This window comes from Lissotriton helveticus, chromosome 3_1 (assembly GCF_964261635.1).
Source record: "Lissotriton helveticus chromosome 3_1, aLisHel1.1, whole genome shotgun sequence".
In the NCBI taxonomy this organism is placed as follows: domain Eukaryota; kingdom Metazoa; phylum Chordata; class Amphibia; order Caudata; family Salamandridae; genus Lissotriton; species Lissotriton helveticus.
In genome coordinates this window covers 355456134-355476138 of record NC_136061.1, presented here as the reverse complement: position 1 = coordinate 355476138, position 20005 = coordinate 355456134, and the positions used below count along the sequence as shown (strand labels likewise).

General features: G+C 41.0%; 1 protein-coding gene across 2 annotated transcripts in view; it reads right to left on the bottom strand.

The window, feature by feature from the left end:
• CORO6 (coronin 6) overlaps positions 1-20005 on the bottom strand; it is a 427480-nt gene that overhangs the window by 26174 nt on the left and 381301 nt on the right. For both annotated transcript variants that reach the window (XM_078680034.1, XM_078680035.1), the window contains exons 7-8: positions 15028-15132; positions 13302-13447 (exon numbers count right to left, since the gene is read on the bottom strand). In XM_078680034.1, coding sequence (XP_078536160.1) covers positions 13302-13447; positions 15028-15132 — 251 coding nt within the window. The remainder of the gene's footprint in view (positions 1-13301; positions 13448-15027; positions 15133-20005) is intronic.

Sequence of the window (20005 nt, the reverse complement as noted above, 5' to 3'; positions counted from 1 at the left end):
CACATAAATAAAAAGTTTGTCATTCACAATGCCAATAGCTCAAACTTTTCCAAAGGCGAAACCGTTGCATTGTAAATGCTTGTTAATGTTTGTTTAGGAAGGGGACCATTACATTTGTGATTCCCTGCTTCTGTTAACAACCGTGTCCCATCATGCAAATGTGGCCTTTCAAAGGAAGCGGGATCCAACAAGATGCACTTTTCATGCTCTTTTGTGCCAGCAGGGCATCAAAAGATAGGTAACTGCTACCTGCATATCAAATCTTTAAACTTTGAAATAGTGTTTGTTTTGATGGAGCTTGACTTACAGGACAATTCAGGTGTTTTAGGTTTATGGCATTTCGGTTCACCCTGATCTAATTGAGGGCTCCATTGACGTACCCCACTGTAGAGCAAATCAGTATCTTAGAGTTCCTTATTAAGTCCACAGACTTCAACTTCGCTGCCTGAGCATAGAACAACCAAAGTTCATGACCCTTGAAGATCTGTCTATCAGGTACCAGGACAACAGTAGTTTTAGCTTTGCCCTCTCCTTACTCAAGATGGAGGCATACCAATTGAAATCATACCAAAACTGGTAAATATAGATTTTATTGATGCAGTAGATATTAGATTCTCTCAATTAATGATCACTGAATTGATATATTTTCTTTCTGTTGTTATCATGCCATTTGGCCTCATTGTCCTGGAAGAGGAAGCATTGGTGTGGTAGTAGGCCACCACAGGTACTTTGAACAGACTGGAATAGTTCACAGAGACACAATAGTCTCTCTCCCAGTAGCTAGCCTCTTGCCTCTTCCCTACCTTCTACAAAGAAGGTCAGTACAAGTTGACCACTGGATAGGAGGAAGAGCAGCATGGATCTTTGAACCCTGGGACTTAACATGTAGCTATTCCCCCCAAAATGACTTGCTGGACTCCCTGTTTCAGTCTAGCCCCACCCACACACTGACCATTGAGGAATTCAAAAGATGGGTCTCCACAGCAGGACAGTGGCTGTATGTTCTGGTGTAAGCCAGGAACATGGCAGCTGTAACCCAGAGTGTGTTTCAATTTAGGGCCTGATTTAGAGTTTGATGGACAAGTTACTCTGCCACAAATGTTACAGATATCACGTTAACTGTACTATGAGTGCAATATAGACTATGGGACTTACAGCGGACAGAATATCTGTCACATTTATGATGGAGTAACCCACCCACCGAACTCTAAATCAGGCCCTTATTCTTTCAAATTGCACCACACATGAAATACCTCAATTCCCCATATGAGTGGTTGTCTGGCACCTCAGAATGAAGGTGGACTTGACCCAATACTGCACTGGTTAGAAAGGTGTAATCTCCAAAAGGCCTTCTTCTCCTGGATGATATATACTCTGGACTGTTAACTGATCTATAATTTGAATAAGTTGTTATATATAGTGGGATTGGGGACTTGGGAATTGGCCATGTGTTTTCATCTTCCAATGGATCATTAGCCTTTTTTCCATTTCTCCTCTAAGGATGACCTCCACATAGGAAGAAGGAACATGGGGCACGACAGGTCACTTTCTCACTGATGGAAGATGTGTTGTGTACTATTCCATGGTCCTCTTGTACCCATGTCTTCTTTAAATTTGAAGTTCAATGCCTCCTTTCCTCTGAATGGATGGGACTCTGCATTTGAGAACTTTCAGTACAACAGTCACTCAGAGCGCAGGCAAGACCCTACAGTAGGTTCTCCGACAGGACATGGAGTAGACGCCTTGTTCAACTACTGCAGCTGCTTGTACCTTTTTGCATATATCTCTAAACCAGTGTGTTGAGGCAAATATGCATTAAATGAAAAAGAGGGCAACTAGAAATCAAAGAACAAGCATTGACAAGGCCAGCTGGCCATTGTATGAATAGGTCTGTGGAGAGTAATGCAGGGAGAACCTATGTCTGTTTTAGGGGGCGGGGCGAGTGCAATTAGAGGGTTGTGGGCCTTCAATGGCACAGTTTTACCATCCATGAAATGCAGTGGCCCATATATTAAGCACGAGTGCTTGCATCAACAGCTAAAACTGTGTGTGGCCTGATGCTAAAAAATATGGGGTAGGGTACTGCAGTATGTATTTACCAAGCTCATGAAAAGAAAATTCCAGGCTACATTGATCAGTGTAAAAAAGTGGAAAGGTGAGCTTGTACATCAGTGAAGGAGTAGTTAGTGCAGTCATGAGTACATTGTGACACATGTACTTGTCCATAGTTGTGCATGTTATTACATATGGCAGGCACTGGTTGGGCAAAACTCAGAATTAAACAAAATTGACAAGTAGTTTTCAATCCTGTTTGGTACACAGGCATTGGGAATCAGAAAAGCCCAGGAGGTATGATAATCAGAGCTAATAATTAGAAGAGAGAATAAAAGTATTGTGTCATGGAAACGTTTTCTACTGCAAAGAACTGCTAATCAAGTCTGAATTAAGCATCTGAAAAATAATGTCTACCCCGAGAGAAAATATCTTATCTCTAATGGTTTGCTGTTCACTGATAAGATGTGCAAACTCCTTCTCTAATATGTGAGAGTTCAGTAATGTATCTCTATTTATTGCATTGCTTTAAAGATGCTGATAGATATTTAGTGGCTGTGCCTTGGAATATGCTCTAATTTCTATGTAATATGTTGCTGTGAGTGCCCTTATATAAAATGGACAACACTTACTCAATCTCTACATATTCAGACTCTAATCAAACAATGGTTGATGTTGTTAAATAGCTCAGTAGGTGAAAATGCATCATCCATTAAATGCATAAGTGCTACAAGACCTTCCCCACTTCTGGCTCCAGCTCTGCCACTATAAGATATCCCCATATCCTGGCCATGCTCTTTCCATACCATGGACCAGTCAAGGTCCATTCTCCTTTTACATCATTGCCCATTATTGGTCCAAAACCCATTCTTGTGTATGACCTCAACTGCTTGTCACCACTGTTGTGGGGTGCCCATACCCCACACAGGCACCATTATTTAGGGTTAATCTGCACAGCAAACAGCAGAAGCTATTTCATGGTGCCAGCTATGACTAAGCTGTTTTGAAGGAGTCTACATCATTCTCCATCTCTGCAGTATTGGGGGAGTCTATACTCTGAATGAAAATATGCCCCGCTGTGTAGCTTGAGTTGTATACAAGCACTTAGTTTATAGGAGCATGCACAAGACAGATGTCTTCACAATACAAGAGTGTGGCATTAGTGTAATGCAATATTTTGCAGGGATTTGAGTCCTATTCCCAGTCACAGCTCCACAGGAGTCTCTGCAATCCCATAGACAAGGTGGGGCAGGAACTCAAAGAGCATGGGGCCCTTTGTCAAGTTCCATTACTGAGGTGCCCCCCCTGAGGAGAATAACTCTTATGTAGCTTCCAAAACTTCTATGTATCTTTCAAGGTGAGAGGGCTGAAAGAGCTATAAGTGAATTGCTTCTGCAGAAATTCTAGCATAAACCAGATGACATCACAGAATGTAAGGGGCCACGGAGATCCTAAATCCAACCACTCCTTAGTATATAACATTTTGTAATCCGGTGGTTCCAATATGTCCCCTTTACTTGCCAGTATTTGTCTTACTATTAAGTAGTTTCACACACTATGAAGGGGTGATAGGCAAATCTCTCTACTCCAGTCTCCCCAATCATTTAGCACTAACACATCAGGAGGAGTAACGATCAGTGTTGAAAAAGTGGCACATGCTCTGTAAGAAAATACTGCCCTCACTCACAAAGTTGTGACATTCTTCTTTGGGCTTGCTTACAATACACCACTGCGCAGACCAACGCCTGGGGTGGAGCATAAGGAAGGGGAGGACAATACACACTTAAAAAAGAAGTGAAATCTCAATATGCTTTGTGATCACTGAAAGAAAGTGCAGTACAGATATAAAACTAGCTTGGTGGTGTCTTTGTGCAACAATTTAATGTATCTGCTTCCCACGGGTAAACTCTTGTTGATCAATATGCTGAATATACGGTCATTTGTGAACACTGTAACCAACCAATCCTTAAAGGTTTAATCTCACTAACATCAACCAAATACGTTTTACTCCACCCCCGTAATTGTGCAAGAGCACACTATGCACAGACCTGTGTTTAATTCTGACCGCCTCACGATGTATGCACTTTTCCCAGTGTAAGTATGACTGAAAATAGAATAGTAAATATGTTACCTCCAAAATATATACACTTCCCTCAATGTTTCTTTGCCTGTAGTTAGAATAATAAATCTGAACCTCCTTTAATTCATGCACTTTCACATCTCACCACCCACACGTTTTCTTTGAATTATTTAGACAACTCTAAATTTCAATGTAAAGCACACATTTTTCACTTTGTTTGTATATTGTTGTATTTTGAGTTTTTACATTCTTACGTGTGTGTTTTATTACTGTTGCTAGAACTAAAAAGTAAACATTGATATTTAATGAATTATTACTTTAACATTGTAACGATCCAATACATTAATTATATATGTTTCCGTATACATCTTTCGCAATGTAAAATTTAACATCAATTACATAGCCTTTTTGAGGGCAATTTAAAAAAAAATCTATTTATTGACCTAAATGTAGGTTTTAAAAATATTTTAATTAAAGTTGGTATGAACGACATTTGATTTAATTTATATTTTACTATGCAATAAACGAGTGTTAAAAGTATTGTTTTTAGAGTTAATATATTTTTTAATGTTTAGGCTTAACCCCTCTAAACTGAAAATATCAGCAGCCACAGTATTTACCTAATTTAACAAATGAGCTGCCATATAGTCCAGCTTCCTTTATAAATGCTGTTGCACAAACATTCTGCCTGCACTTAGCTCTCTACCTATTCATCGCATTCCCCTGCACATAAGCCTGCAGACACAATCTGATCTCTAGAAACCCTTCTAAATGTACACATCTGAGACATAAGCAGGTCTAAAACTTATTGTACAGAACAGCTGTAATCCTTTCCAGTGCTACCCTTGACACTCAGTACCATATATAAACAAATCTTAAAAACACACTTAAAATGATTTTACTTTGTTTAATAAAGTACAAGACAGTATATGCCTAGCATTTAATCACTATGTCTCTGAGTCTACACTTACTATTACCAGAATAAATTAAAATAGTATTTCAAATCTTAATCTTCAGAGGCCTAAATCCAACTTCCCTACTCAGAAAGTGTTTATCACTCTCTATTGAATTCAAGTACCTCTACCCACAGTGCTTGGTTATCAGATCCCTTCCCTGTGCTTTTAACATATAACTCACTCTTTTGCATTTTCTACCAGAACTTCCCTAGTACGATTCTAACTACAATGACACAGATTTCACAACACTGCAAACTGTGAAAATCCAACACAGAACTTGAAATCTCTGTAATTTTTAGAATAATCTCTGATTATACAAGCAGTAACATCTTAAATATTCTACAAGATTGTATTGTTGTTGCATTTATGAAGAGTGTCAAGTGTGGTAAAAGGGAATGCTTTCATGTCATGCGTGAAACCAGAGTTGTGCTCTCTTCATGATTGATCACTGTATTTAGGTAAGAGGCTTATGTGAAGTATGACATCTAAGCATTAAAGCAGGTCAATGCATGGTAAAGAGTATGTGAGTACGTGGTGACCTATGGGGGAAGTGCTTTGAGTTACTCAAGTATGATGGCAGAAAAAGCTTAACCCATGTTTCTACAAGTATAAGGTAGTGTCTGGGTCAATTGCAAATGTGTTAAGTTTTAACGGGGAGAGCCCTTAAAACTACCCGACCTGGGTCATATCAGTAGTACATTAAATGTGATGTGACATAAACACAATTCAATTATGTACAATGGGACCTTTACAGCCTAATTTAGGTCTATAGTTCCCTTTTTAATGCATTACTCAATGGGCAAATAAATTGTTTTCTTCACATCCTATGGTTTATGCTTGGTGGTTGTATGGTTGTCTACGGTTCGACCCCTGGTAGATAAGGGTTATTGGTTCCTCATTCTGGGTTCTTCCTCAGAATAGGATGGTGTAATAAAGCACCTGAAAACATAGAAATGATTCAGTGCATGTCTACAAAAAGTGGCTTACTAGTAATTAATAACCTGGAGTGTACCTACTTAGGAAATCAGCTCCGAATGTCCGATCTTTAAAAGGTACACTTCACTGTACATAATTGAATTGTGTTTATGTCACATAACCTTTACCCTGGCCCTCACTGACCCAACCACCCCTAATTCCCTCAAAACCTTTCTCTCTTTCTGCACTGAGAGCACTGTATTATACTGTACATAATGAAACTATGCAGATACCACACGGATTTATATGAATACTCTGAATTGTAAGAGCATTTATTGAATACTGGATTGAAGAATTAAATTCATGTTTCTGATGAACTGAACTTGAATTGTCTTGTGGCCTACTGTCTAGATTAATGTAAATATATAGTTAATACAGTTACTTTAACGTACTACTGGGTCAATTGCAAGCCTCGGCCTAGTTCGCTGAGTTTTGCTACGCGGAACTACGCGAAGTAACAAAAAACTCTACGAACAGAGCGGAGTTCACCGCCCAGCCCTAGTCAATTTCAGTTAGGGCACATGCAGATATTTAGCATTTTAGAGTGGTCTCTAACAACCAGTTTAAACCACATTGATTATTACCCCTCTTTGGTGGTGCATGCTTCCGATTACTTCAGTGTAAGTTCCCGAATTGCACACAGGAGTGGCAGAGGAGCAACTCATGTGAATAGGCATTATGCACTAGCTGTACTCAATGTTCTAGCAGTATGCCCAAGAGTGTCAGAGGTGCCGCTCCTGTGAATGTGCATCGTACGACCAACTGTAGTATATGCTTTTGGAAGTCTATTCAAAAGCGGCCAAGGAGAAACCCATGTGTATGCTCTGATGTGTATCACCGAGTGAAACATAGTACCAATACTGTGGGCCAGAAAGGGTGAACGTTTTAATAGGATTTCCTAGGTTTAGCACAGATAAACCCCTAGATCTGGAAATTGCCATTTAGCAATTTACACTTTACTCCCAGGGGTGGTGTTTATATGAATGTAGGCAGATCCAGAATCCATTTCCTTTTAGGTTAGTCGGGAAGGTCCAGCTAAGTGTGACTCCAATCGACCCATAGCAATGGCATTATACGACCATTCCTTATTATATGTTATAAGGATTATTCCAAGAGTAACAGATGAGGATTCCAAGGCTGGTTTACTATTTATCAGCTATAGAGTCACAAAGTAAACAATAGATACCTATAGCATAACATCCACTTTTAAAAATACAGAAGTATAGAACCTAATCATAAAACCCATATACGTACAAACAGACACAATTCTAGTCACTTATCGTAATCATATCCATAACCACCTTTATACTTTAACAGCATATTTGAGAGAATACTAAGGCAATCGTATTGAGAAAAACATAATTTGGGGTTCATGGTTCAGTGTCGTTGAAGAAAGGCTAAAATCTTGGACTCAGGAGGATCAGTGGCAGTGATCCTCCTGGATATAAGCGCGGCGTTCGACACCGTGAACCATCACATCCTGATCCATAGGCTAAGGGCATTAGGTATCTCAGGGCCGGCTCTAGCCTGGTTGGAATCCTTCCTCCACAACCGATCCTTTTAAATTTGGGAGGGATCCTCTAAATCTCACTCCACTCCCTTACCCTGTGGCGTTCCCCAGGGCTCCTCTTTGAGCCCTACCCTTTTTAATGCTTACATATCACCCCTCCAGGAAATTGTGTCCCCTCATGGACTCAAGCTAGTGACGTATGCGGACGACACGCAGCTTGTAGTATCTCTTAACCAACATGACTGCTCCCCCGACAATCTCTATTCATGCCTTTGCGACATCTCACGCTGGATGGACCGATCCCACCTTAGGCTTAACGGCAAGAAAACGGAGATCATGGTACTAGGTAACCCAGCCCACTTTAATCCAAACTCTTTGTGGCCTTCCTGTATGGGTCCAGCTCCGACCCCTAAATCTTCTATTAAAAGTCTGGGCTTATGGCTAGACCAGGACCTCACGTTCACAACCCAAGCTAGGAAATCTGCCGGAGCATGCTACGGTATCCTTAGGACTACTCGCAAAATCCTGCCTTTGCTTCCTCAAGACACTAGGAAACTCATCATCCAGAGTATTTTAATATCCAGACTCGACTACGGTAATGCCCTGTATCTCAGCGCCCCAAAGAAAGTAATTGCCAAACTTCAGGGCGTACAGAACTCGGCAGCCAGGCTGCTAACAGGCACCACCCGTAGGAGCTTGGCAAAACCAGCCCTAAGGCTTCTCCACTGGCTCCCGGTGCAGGAGCGGGTCAACCTCAAAACGCTCTGTCTGACCCATAAAATCCTGCATAACAACGGCCCACCCATTCTCAAACATTTCATCCGACATCATGTTACTAAAAGAAACCTGCGCTCCACTCATCTCCATCTGGCACATGTACCTAGGATCAAAAAGGCCCGCTCGGGAGGTCGTCTTTTCTCCTTCATCGCTCCCAAACTGTGGAACTCTCTCCCCCTTACCCTGCGAGCGGAACCCAATCATCTCACGTTCCGCAAGGGTCTAAAAACTTGTCTCTTTCCCTGATCTTTCCTCCTCTGCCACTACCTTGTCATTAGCGCTGGGACGCTCAAGGGCAGCCATGCGCTTTATAAATCCCTATTTAATTTAATTTCATTTCAGTGTGTGATATGAAAGGAAATAAGATGGCTTCACCAATGTTTAACAAGCTAGTCACTTTTCAGGTTATTCATCTAGAAAATGTCCTGGTTATATACTTCCTTTATTACCAACTGTAATACAATTATATCTGTTCACAGCATATTGTAGAATGTTGTGGATTCATGTAACACCCACTAAACATTTATTTTAGGTTTCATAGTTGTTGTTTGTCATCAAATTTATGTCATATGACTATATGTTTAACTTCTAACAAGCAACTGTAAATATTACATCTATTATTTCTGCTTATATAGATAGATACATACGCATGTCTGCAGTAGTTCAGGATAAATGTGGGCCATTTCTGTCGGAGAATAGGTGTAATCTTTTTTAGTGTCCAAGGATTTCCAATTACAGCAAAACAAAAGCATTAAGTTATCAATCGTTTGTAAAATTCATATGTGCCAAATGAATGTAGATTACATTCAGTATTAAGTGGGCTTTCTTCAGGACCTAGAATGAAAAAATGGTAATGGAGACCGTGTGTACAGCACGACTTGTGCTGACTCTTCCTCTGGGGGCCGGGCCTAGACATAGTAGTAAGTCCATAAATGCTTGAATATTTAGTCGGAAGGCACCACCATACAGGAACACTACTGTCTTGAATATTATGTGGAGCAACCAAACGCTATAAGCAGGGCCGGACTGGGAACCGAAATCGGCCCTGGCAAAGTGCTCAGCCGGCCCCCCCTCTACCCTGGGGGTGCGACCGCACTCTTTGCCAGGGCCGGTTTTCGTTCGATTTTGTTACAGGGCCGTTTTTGCAGCTATGCTGCAAAAAACGGCCCTGTTACAAAAACGGCCCCTTGGGGCCCAAAACCGGCCCCCACCCATGCGGCCGACCGGGGGATTGCCCGGTGCCTGCAACGGCCAGTCCGGGCCTGGCTATAAGCAATGTGGTAAATCAGTCATCAGCAACAAACACGTACAATCAGACAACCTTTTTTTCTCACTCCTCCCTTGCCAAAGTTTCTTTTATTCCCAGACTATTAAAGTTGTGAAAATACTAAAGTAACATTCCCCAATTTACCTCAATCTTTGATTCAGGAAAGAGTAACATATAAACTCTCCCTCTATAATTATGAAACATAAATGGTTCCCACTATTTGATATAGCTCTTTCTGCAATTTTCTACCTTCCCCTCATGCAACTATGAAACTTCTCTGAAAATCACAAGCCCTTATTTCCTTTATCTATACTAGTATTGCTCTCCATCTTTTCAATTCTTGGCTATGCCTAACATTATCCGCTTCCTTGATGCTCTATATCACTATAGCACATCACACAAATCTGTTCCTGGTGTGCAGTGCGCCCTGATTTACAGTGATTCACCAAAACCCAATAAGTTGTGCCTGGGTAAATCAGCGTATTGAGGATAAAGATACTTTTGCTTCATGTGACCCTAAATTTTCATGCCCATAAATTTACCAATAGCATTGAGAAAGCCTTAAGTCTGTGCACCACAAGAGGATGAAACACTTGTTGGTTGGTGAAAAAGCACATCACATACCTCTAGGGAAGAAAAGTTATCATAACAAAGAAATGAACAACAAGAATATAATGGGCGTCATGATAGAAATCTGAAAATATTAAACATTTGTAAGTGAGAAATATAAAATCAATGAAACATAATTGTTTATTTTAACATTTGGTCTGAAATATAGTCTAATCCAATACAATGTAGACTGAAGCTTAAACTTGGCTTACATTGTGACAATGTACTGTACATTCATTAGATTGTAAACCTAACAAAATCCCTCTTATCCAAATAGTGTTATTAAGAGTGGTGTGAAGACGGAGACCCCCCTTCCACACATCATGCTTTAAAGTAATTTAAGATGGTCTCTGGATTGTGATGTCATCATGTGGAGGTTGGAGAGAATATGCATTAAGTAGTTCCATTGGAAAATGAGAGTGCAATTCACAGGGACGTGAAATGAGTTATGATGCCAGTGGGTTGTACAATACACCCTGGCCGACTACAAAGTAGCCATTATCTAAAACAAATCATCTTTTTTCACTCAGCAAATAGAAGCTTCGAAACATTGGGCTGAAGAACTCTTCATGGTCATGAATAAATTGACTAAGCTCCCTGAGATTAAAAGTAATAACATCAGTCAATCTTTTTGTAAAGAAATTGCCTCACATTTTTGTCATAAAGTGGAATTAATATATATCAAATTTTCTATCTCCAGTGACCTTCCGATTAGCAAAGGCTACATAAATGCCCTTGATGTAGATAACAACAGTTGTTCTGCCAAACTTAAACAATTCACAGTCAACACTTCGGATGAAGTCCTAAAGCTAAACAATTCCATTAAGTCAGGATCACCATTTGACCCATGCCCTCCTTTGGTATTAAAACAAATTCCAGTTCTCAATGCTACACCTTTAGCCGACATCTTTAATGGGATGTTCAGCACAGGTATCTTTCCTGATCTTTGGAAAAGGGCTTCCATCCTACCGCTCTTAAAGAAGACAAACTTAGACCCGGATAACTCAGCTAATTACCATCGCATCTCCAGGTTACCAAACTGGTGGAAAAACTGATAAACATACAACTATCAAAGTTTATTATTCTGGATAATCATCTGTTGGATCCTTCTCAGTTCGGCTTTAGGGCCGAACACAGCACCGAGATGGCTCCAATAAAAACAACAGATGAGCTAAGAACCATCCTGGATAAAGGGGGCTCTGTAGCACTTATCCTTTTGGATTTGTCAGCGGCCTTTGATACGGTTGACCATGTCACTCTGGTCAACCGTCTCAGTAAATTGGGTATTGTCGACAAAGCATTGGCTCTACTCCAATCTTTCCTGACTAACAGAAACCATTCAGTTATGTTGGAGAATTTTTCTTCTGATTCCGTTTTATTCCCTTGTGGGGTTCCACAGGGATCATCATTGAGTCCTCTGCTTTTTAATGTTTATGTTTCAGAACTAGCCCCTCTGATTATATCTTTTGGTTTTTCCCCTACGTCTTATGCAGACAACACCCAAATTGTGGTGGCAGCCTCGAACAACACAGATGCAACTTCCTCTCAGTTCCACAACTGTATGAGAGCAGTCAGTGGCTGGATGGAAACGCACTGTCTCAAACTAAATGCTGAGAAAACTGAGGTTATACTCTTTGGCAATAAACCCTCTTTTTGGAACCCGACTTGCTGGCCAACAGAGATGGAAACTCTTCCCACTCCTGTACAAAAAGCATGTAATCTGGGCGTAATAATAGACGACAATTTAAGTTTTAATGAACACATCAGCTTGGTTGTCTAAGCCAGCTTTAATACCCTAAGGATCATTAAAAAAGATTCTTCCATTTATCCCTCTAACCACCAGAAAAACTGCTGTCTCTTTATTAATCTTATCGAAATTGGACTACTGTAATGGTCTTCTTGCCAAACTTCGAAAACAACATATGAAGAAACTTCAGAGTATGCAGAATGCCACTGCCAGGCTTGTCTTCGACCGGCCCAAATTCCACCCAGTTTCATCGGCCATTAAGGAATTGAATTGGCTGACGGTTGCAAACCATATCAAATTTAAGGCATTATTATGCCTTACTTTCAAAGCCCTGCACGATGTAGGTCCTTGTTATTTAAAAAAATCCCTTTTATGGTATGTTCCATATAGAGAACTTTGCTCTAAAAATACCATGACAATGCTCTGTTCCAGGTAAAAGAGACTAAAATGGGGAGGCAGTTGTTTTACCACCGAAGCCCCTGCCCTGTGGAACAGTCTACCTATAAACATCAAGGTAGCTCCAACACTGTTGGGCTTCAGGAAGCTAATAAAAACCTGGCTTTTCAATTCTTAGGTGCATAATTACTCACAGCACATAATACCCTCACCTGACTGCCACTCAAACAGAGTCAAGGCACCTGTGGGTATTCGAGCGCTTTGGAAAAATTTTAAGATAACATAACATGTTGCCATATTAGGGTTAGGATTACTACAACTGTAAAAATCTGAGCGTGTACTCTTTAATAAACGCATAGTCCTAGAGGAATGCAGACTCCATAAAACAAACATATTGAGGCAGAGCGTTGACTCATCCAAAAAATCTTACACGGATTGTGTTGCAGAGTCGTGCTATTTGGTGGTGTCAGTTTTGGCTGTGAAATCGTCAGAAGTGGCAGTCATGATGGCAAGAGAATATTCCAATGGGATGTGAACCGAGAGAAGGCCAGGGCCCAGAAGAGGTGTGGTAATGGAGGTTGGGCCTCTGTCAGGCTGTACAGTGTAGACAAGAAGCCATGGCCACCTGTCAATTTTGAGTTTGATGATGATGTTATTTTCTATAATTTATTTCAAATAAGGTCTCATATTCCACAACTACAGGTTCCACGGGTGTTCCTGTGTATTTTCCTGCTACTACACTGCTGACTTTTTTGCCTGCCCTAAGTGTATCCTTCAATATTAAAATAAAAGAGAATGCAATATCCCAAAAGTGTAAAAACCTTCATTTCTTCTGTGGGCCTAGTTTTGTATCTTCTATGCACCACTTAAAATATGCAGAACTTGTTGATGTGGATTGTGTTGCAAAGCTCTCACAGTATGGGCTGGCTGACCTTGCAATCTCACATTTGCTGACATCCAGACCCCGCTTTGGCATGAATCCCATCCCTCTTTGGGGTTCCTTACTGCTATATGTGCTCAAATAATGCACATAAGGCGCCTCATCTGTGATCTCAAAATACCGGATGCTGCTGTCACCCTGCGGAAAGAAGACAAGATGTTTGTGTGATGCTTCTGATAGGACAAGAGATCATTGACCAGTTTTGAAAAATAAATTAATTTGCCATTGACAAGCTTTATTTGTACCACTCATCCCCCTCTTACGATGGAGAATGTCCTCCAAGGTCTTGTGCTCCACCTTTTTTCAACAGTGTAAAGCCCTACAAATGCTGAAAACGTGAGTGTTCATTGCCTTTGAAATACAAGATGCCTGTTTCTGTTTCCTTCTAGTTCTATGGTAGCTCTGAAATGCATATTCCCCTCCTTCCTCCAGAGACTGACCTTCCTGCCTCACATTTCTCTTTCCTCTCTTCCCACACTGAAACCCCTCAAAACAGTTACCTTCCTTCCACTCTACCTCCTCCGCCATGTACACAATGAGATGTTCATCTCTATGGACATACCAACCTCTCTCTCCTCCGCACATCTGCTTCTCCACATCATACACCCACTAATCGTTCCCTCTATGATTATAGTGATATATCTCCCCTACACACATTGATGTTCCCTCCACTCTATGCAGATTTGTATCCATCATCCTTCCAAGCCTTTCTCCACCCTCCACTGTCTGTGAACTCTTCTCTAGATACACACAAAACAGCCCAACCTCAAACCACAAATTGAAGTGCTGCCCCCCACACAATTTCTCCTCCTTGCTTCAACAAACTGACCTCTTGTATTTCAATTTAAATAATGATCACCTATGGCATGTACAGAATAAATGGTAAATTATCACACCTACATGTCTTTTGATCCTCTCTCCCTATGATGTACTTCATGTGCCTTCATTAACCCCTTTAGAGCTTGTAAATAAACCTCCCCAGTGCTGCGCTGTCCATTGGAACTAGTGCTGAATGGACGTCCAACGGTCGTGCGCAGCACTGGGGAGGTAGTGGCCGTGACGACCGTTGGCCGACGGCAGCAATTAAGGGGTTAATACACTGACCTCTATTCATTGGAGAAGCGTGGCTCAATGGTTAGAGCGGCAGACCCTGATGCAGAGGTCTGGCCCGGGACCAGGGTTCAATTCCCCGCCTCAGCGGGTCTTGGACTCAATTTCACCAGACCTGATCATTCTCGCCTCGGTGCCTAGTCTAATCATGGGTCCCACTCTGTGACTCTGGGCAATAGCTTGCTTAATCTCCACAACAGCCCCAGCAGCACTTGGATGCCTGGCTTCACCTTGGGGGTGCCCAGGAGTGGACATTTCACAGGAAAGCCAGGATGGGTTCCACAGCGCTATGAGGCCTCCGGGTAGAAGTGCGCTATATAAATACAATACATTTACATTTACATTCCACAGGCAGAATAAAGGCGGAATTATCTTTCACTGCCTATCAAAAACCTGTGCATACTGACAATCTGACCTGATTTGCCCAACAATATGCTTCAAACTCCATGCAAAACTTCCACTGTAAAAACAGTTTTGATAGAAAGAAACCTCCCTATAAGTGCACCCAATTGCACACAGATACATATATTTGAATTTCAAGCTCTCTTTTCAGATGCATTATTTCCCTATAAGCACTTCTGCACTGCTTTGTCATGGCCATGCTTTACCTTTCCACACAAGTAGACTATATTGGAATCTGCATCATAGAATGGCAGTAGGATGCCATTGCTGGTATCCATTTCTTGCAGGGCGATAGGCTCTTCAAAGTTAGTCTATGCTCAAAAAGAAAAAAAAAGGACAACAGTAGCATTTTAGAAACCAGTGCTGATCCCACATCAAAGACATCTGTTAGTAGCAAATGAATTCTTGAGTCTCTTTTAGTGTCTGCAGTGAATACTAAGTTAAGGGATTGCTCTGCACAAAAGCAAAGCAAGGTAACTGCATACCCTTTGCATACCAGACACCCACTCCACCCTAAAGCACTGGCTTTCTCTGACTTGCAGACTTGAGTACAGTGTCTGATAGGTCTACTATTCAACAGACAGCATAGGGCACCGTCAACAAGCGGTCCTAATATCCTAGCGGATTTGCACTAATTTAAAATCATTAGATACAGAAGACGATTGGTGAGGGTTTCAGTGATTCCCCTTTCTTTCACTAGCTATTCACAAAGGCTTTTGTCCAAGAAGGTGTGACTTAGTCCTTTCTTATGTGGCAACTACTCCTCAATGTTCAATAGAAAGAAACGTTGCAAATTGTCCCACTGACTTCTCCCTTGAATGGCTTTTGTCAGTGTGGCAGCTTTTGTGCAAGCATTACAGAATTGGGTTGATAAGCCACAAACTATGCCTTTACTCTTGTTATTAGCTGGTTCCGATGAGATGTAGCAAAGAAGAGAACAATTCATCTTCTGACATTAGGAACCCTGTTGCACATTCAACATAAATTCAATATCAGCCCTAAAAAGCCAAAAGGAGAGAAAATAACAACTAGCACAATACCACACATGATACCCCCTTGTATTCGCACTGGATGGTAATTTCATTACATGGGTTTTTCTGCTGAATACTGCAGTGAATGTCTAGAGTTATGCTTCTCTTTTACTAGCCTTACTTTTACCCTCTCTAGGTCCTGAAACTCTTTTATTAGGCTAATAAAAGCATAAAACTAGTGTAATATAATGCATAGGCTTTCCAAGTCTGACAGTGTATGTGATTCACACAGTTTATGTACTATGTATACGTCACCTCCTATTTTGTCATCACATAAAAAAGTATGAAGTCCTGCATTGTGGTTATTATAGTAGTTTGTTTTTGATACACCTGGGATGTTGATGGTATTCTGTTGAAATGCGGTCACCTGGTAGCCTTAATGAGAATTACTAGAGCAAATACATACTGATGGTCTTTATTAATCATGATATACTGAGTTTAGAGGTCAATTGCATTACAATAAATTTACCATCAGTGACCCACCTTCACTCCCATCATGCACTGTTCTCAAGCCAGCGCTTCCCACCCATGCAAACACACAGCACTGCAACCAGGAGACAGGGTGTGGCGCCATTGTCAGCAGAGTGACCTGTTGGATGTGGTAGTAAGGGATGGACGTTCACTTGTTTGGTAGGCCTTTGGTACGATGTTTATTCGTTTATTTATGCATGTATTTGTTTACCTTGCTTGTTTTCTACATTAGGGCAGTGTCGGTTATGCTGCTACTTCACCGCGCCAGCCCGCTAGGCAGACGAACGACCAGGGATTCTGATCGAGCAGCTGGATGTTGTCCAGTTGTGGGAATGATTCCTACATACAGACACCCAGCTCTCAACCATCAGGGTACATGACATCATTGTCAGAAGTCTCAATTGATTTGCATACTTTTATTGATCGCTGAGTGCACCTCTTCGTGATGGGGCATGGAAATAGATAATGTAGCAAGATTACGTCATTGGACGCACCATTATGTCCATATTTAGCCACCATGCATGAGGAGGTAATGTCACAGAGTAATTGTCAGCAGATGAATAGGCTCTGGACTCTTGGAGACACAGTGCTTCGTTTCCATATTGAATGGGTGTTAACATATGATTCACTATTGGTGTAATAAAAACTGGTGCACAATTAGGAGGAACGTGACTTTGGTGCCAGCTTAGGTAAGTAAAAAACTGCCTTTGAATGAATGTTGTGCGCATGGCTGCAAGTGAGAGTGTATTTGTGTGTGAGAGAGCATGTGTATTTGGGAGCATGTGTGTGTATATGTGAGCCTGTGTATCTATGTGAAAGCATGTGTGAATGAGTGAAAGTGACAGGCATAGGTAGATAGCGAGTGAGAGTGTGTAATATTGAGTGTCAGTAAGTATGAGTGAGTCAAAGTGAGCGACATTGAGTTGGTGAGATTAAGAGGGACAGCAAGTAAGAAATAATTTGTGTAAGAGATTGTTAGAGAGTGTGAATGAATATGACTGATAATGTGGTGTTGTGCGTGTGAGTCTGTCATTGGCTTGGCATGGTGAAAATAATTCTTGAAACACCCCTGGCAAAGTACTGGCACTGCCATACTGGAGGCAATTCTTAACATTACAGACATCTGTGGCAAAATACAGACACTGGCATCAATTCTTGGCATAATAGCATCCATGGTAAAAATACTTTCACTGGCACACTAGATGTACATATTACGTATTGGATGCTCATGGAAAAATTATGCCATACTTGAAGAAATTCTTAGCATGGGCGCACCTGTGGCAAAATGTTGGTGCTACCACATTGGAAGTGATTCCTGGCATAACCGAGTACAACCTGACATATGTGAGGGTGGCAACTACGACAAATTCAGACCCTGGCATACAGAGGTATTTTTTTAAATAATGGTCACCTATGGCATGCACAATATTAATGGCACATTTCTGGTTTGGCACATTGGGGGCACCCTTGGCACATGGGGCCCGCATGGCAAAATGTGTACCTCGGCACATTGGAGGTTAATTTTGACATATGAGGGCACAAATAGCACATTTGGAAAATGGGGTCAACTCCCAGGGAGCATCAGGTTTCGGTGGTTTGACACATCATGACAGAATTTGAATATTTAACTAATTTTCTTTCAAACCTATGGCATTTTAGCATATTTATGTGAAATGTTGTGCTTCAATGCTCTATTACATCCTGTTCTTTTCACTATTGTTTATGGGAAAGAATATGGGAGAGAAACTCCTTAGAAAAGGTTGGACGTACCCGCTCACTACAATTCAGGACAAGTATTTTGCCCCAGAACATGCAAAGATCAAGCCAGCACCATAATAAGGACATTGTATATAGACATTCTTGTGTTGTTACATTAATCATGAAATTATTATGAAAATGTAGCAATGTAAATTACTGTTTTGTGATTTTTGGGAGGAGAGCGGTCAGTGTTTTCTTTATTCATGTGCCATTTCTTTGAATGACAGGGAGAAACTCCCTTCCACAATGCTCCTCCTTTTCTTTTTTAGTTTGAATTTTGATAGCACAGCTGTCAGACATATTACTAACAACATATGGATAGTGGGCTTTGAGTCTCCACCTTTCAACCACTGACTTACTTCAATCAGCCTCTTTGGGCCCTTTGCTTGAGACTTTGACAATAACGTTTGGGCTCAGCCCACAGGATTATATGTTTGTCACTTAATGTTATTTTTGTTTGGATGTGTCCTTCTACCTACACTCCATTGCTCATGCTGAACTGCATGAGGGACTACTTTACAACTATGGTCCTCTCAATCAGCCTTTCCTGCACTGCACACATCAGCACATTCCACTCAAGACTTTTGTCTTTGCCAATGCTATTCAGTTTTTGAATCTTGGCAATCTCATTTTATAATTCCTTCAAAAATATGTAATAAAAATATGTACAGAGAGAAAGTGGGCTTTGGGTCAGGCCCCCATACCCATTGTTTCCATGTGTATTTCATGCTTTGCTGTTGCTTAAATGGGCTACCATAAAGACCATGGCATTTTGAGGATGGTTCCATTGTCCCATCGTTGTTGCCAGTAAGCTTTAGTGATGGGTCCATCAAGTGGTCCTTATTTTAGACTTCAGAAGTGACATGTAGCTTGAGACATAGCGTTTTTCTTTGATGCATCCACTTCAATAACATAACAGCTTTATAATTGCTGATTTGTGGCTTTGTTGCTTACAAAATACTTGCTGTTTGCATTCTGTACCCTATCATTAAGGAACAGTGCACTTCTTAAGATGTCCTCACACATCCATTTGGTTCACTTTGCTGTCACAATAACATGTCACATTTATGTTGTGTTTCCTTTACAAAAAAAAGGTGCACACAGTTGGTCTTTTCTAAGGAAGCAACGAAAATACTTTGCCTTTGCTAAAAGTATCTACTACACAACATTGCGCAATGTATGTCCTTTAGGTTGTTACCTTCCAACGCAAACTTCATCATCTGACTCTCTTTTATAATGGTTTTCTTTGAGGCTACAGCTTAACTCTGGCAATGCAGGCTGTTTAGGATAGAGCTCCTACCCCAGCTTCCATATTGTTATAGTCCTAGATGTTACTTGAGTATAGGACTTTATTTCTGAGACAGCTGGTTGCAACACAGATAAAGTTGCCTCACTAGAATCCAACTCTCTTGCTTAGAAAAAAAACTGCTGCACTGGCTTTGCAAATGTTTGCTACATGTTTAACTACGGTATTCATTCGTTTTTTACCTACTGGCACTTCACCAATATCTTAGTGCATTTCCACTTCCAGTGCAAATTACCAACCTCATTGTTCAGCACCAAAATTAAAACGTTATGCGTTTGTAGCCAAGGTAGGGCAGTTTTGAAGCCTTAAAAAATAGTTTCAATAATTGCAAATGTTTTCAAGTTTCTGTTATTCAAATGATTGTATTATGTAATATTCCGATGCTATTGTGAGGAATATGCCTTCATACCCCACTGCCAGGTGTTGGCGAGGGATCTAAGCAGCAAGAGTTTACAGCTCAGTGACTGACACTAGCAGAGCATGAGTAAGGCCAGGAACAGAGTTTCATCCTGAGTAGCAAGCACTGGAAGAAGATACGGAGTGTGCAGGATCCGTCTTTACCCCTAGCGGGGAAAACCAAGAGGTGATATTGATAAAGTGTGTTTGGGACAGATGATG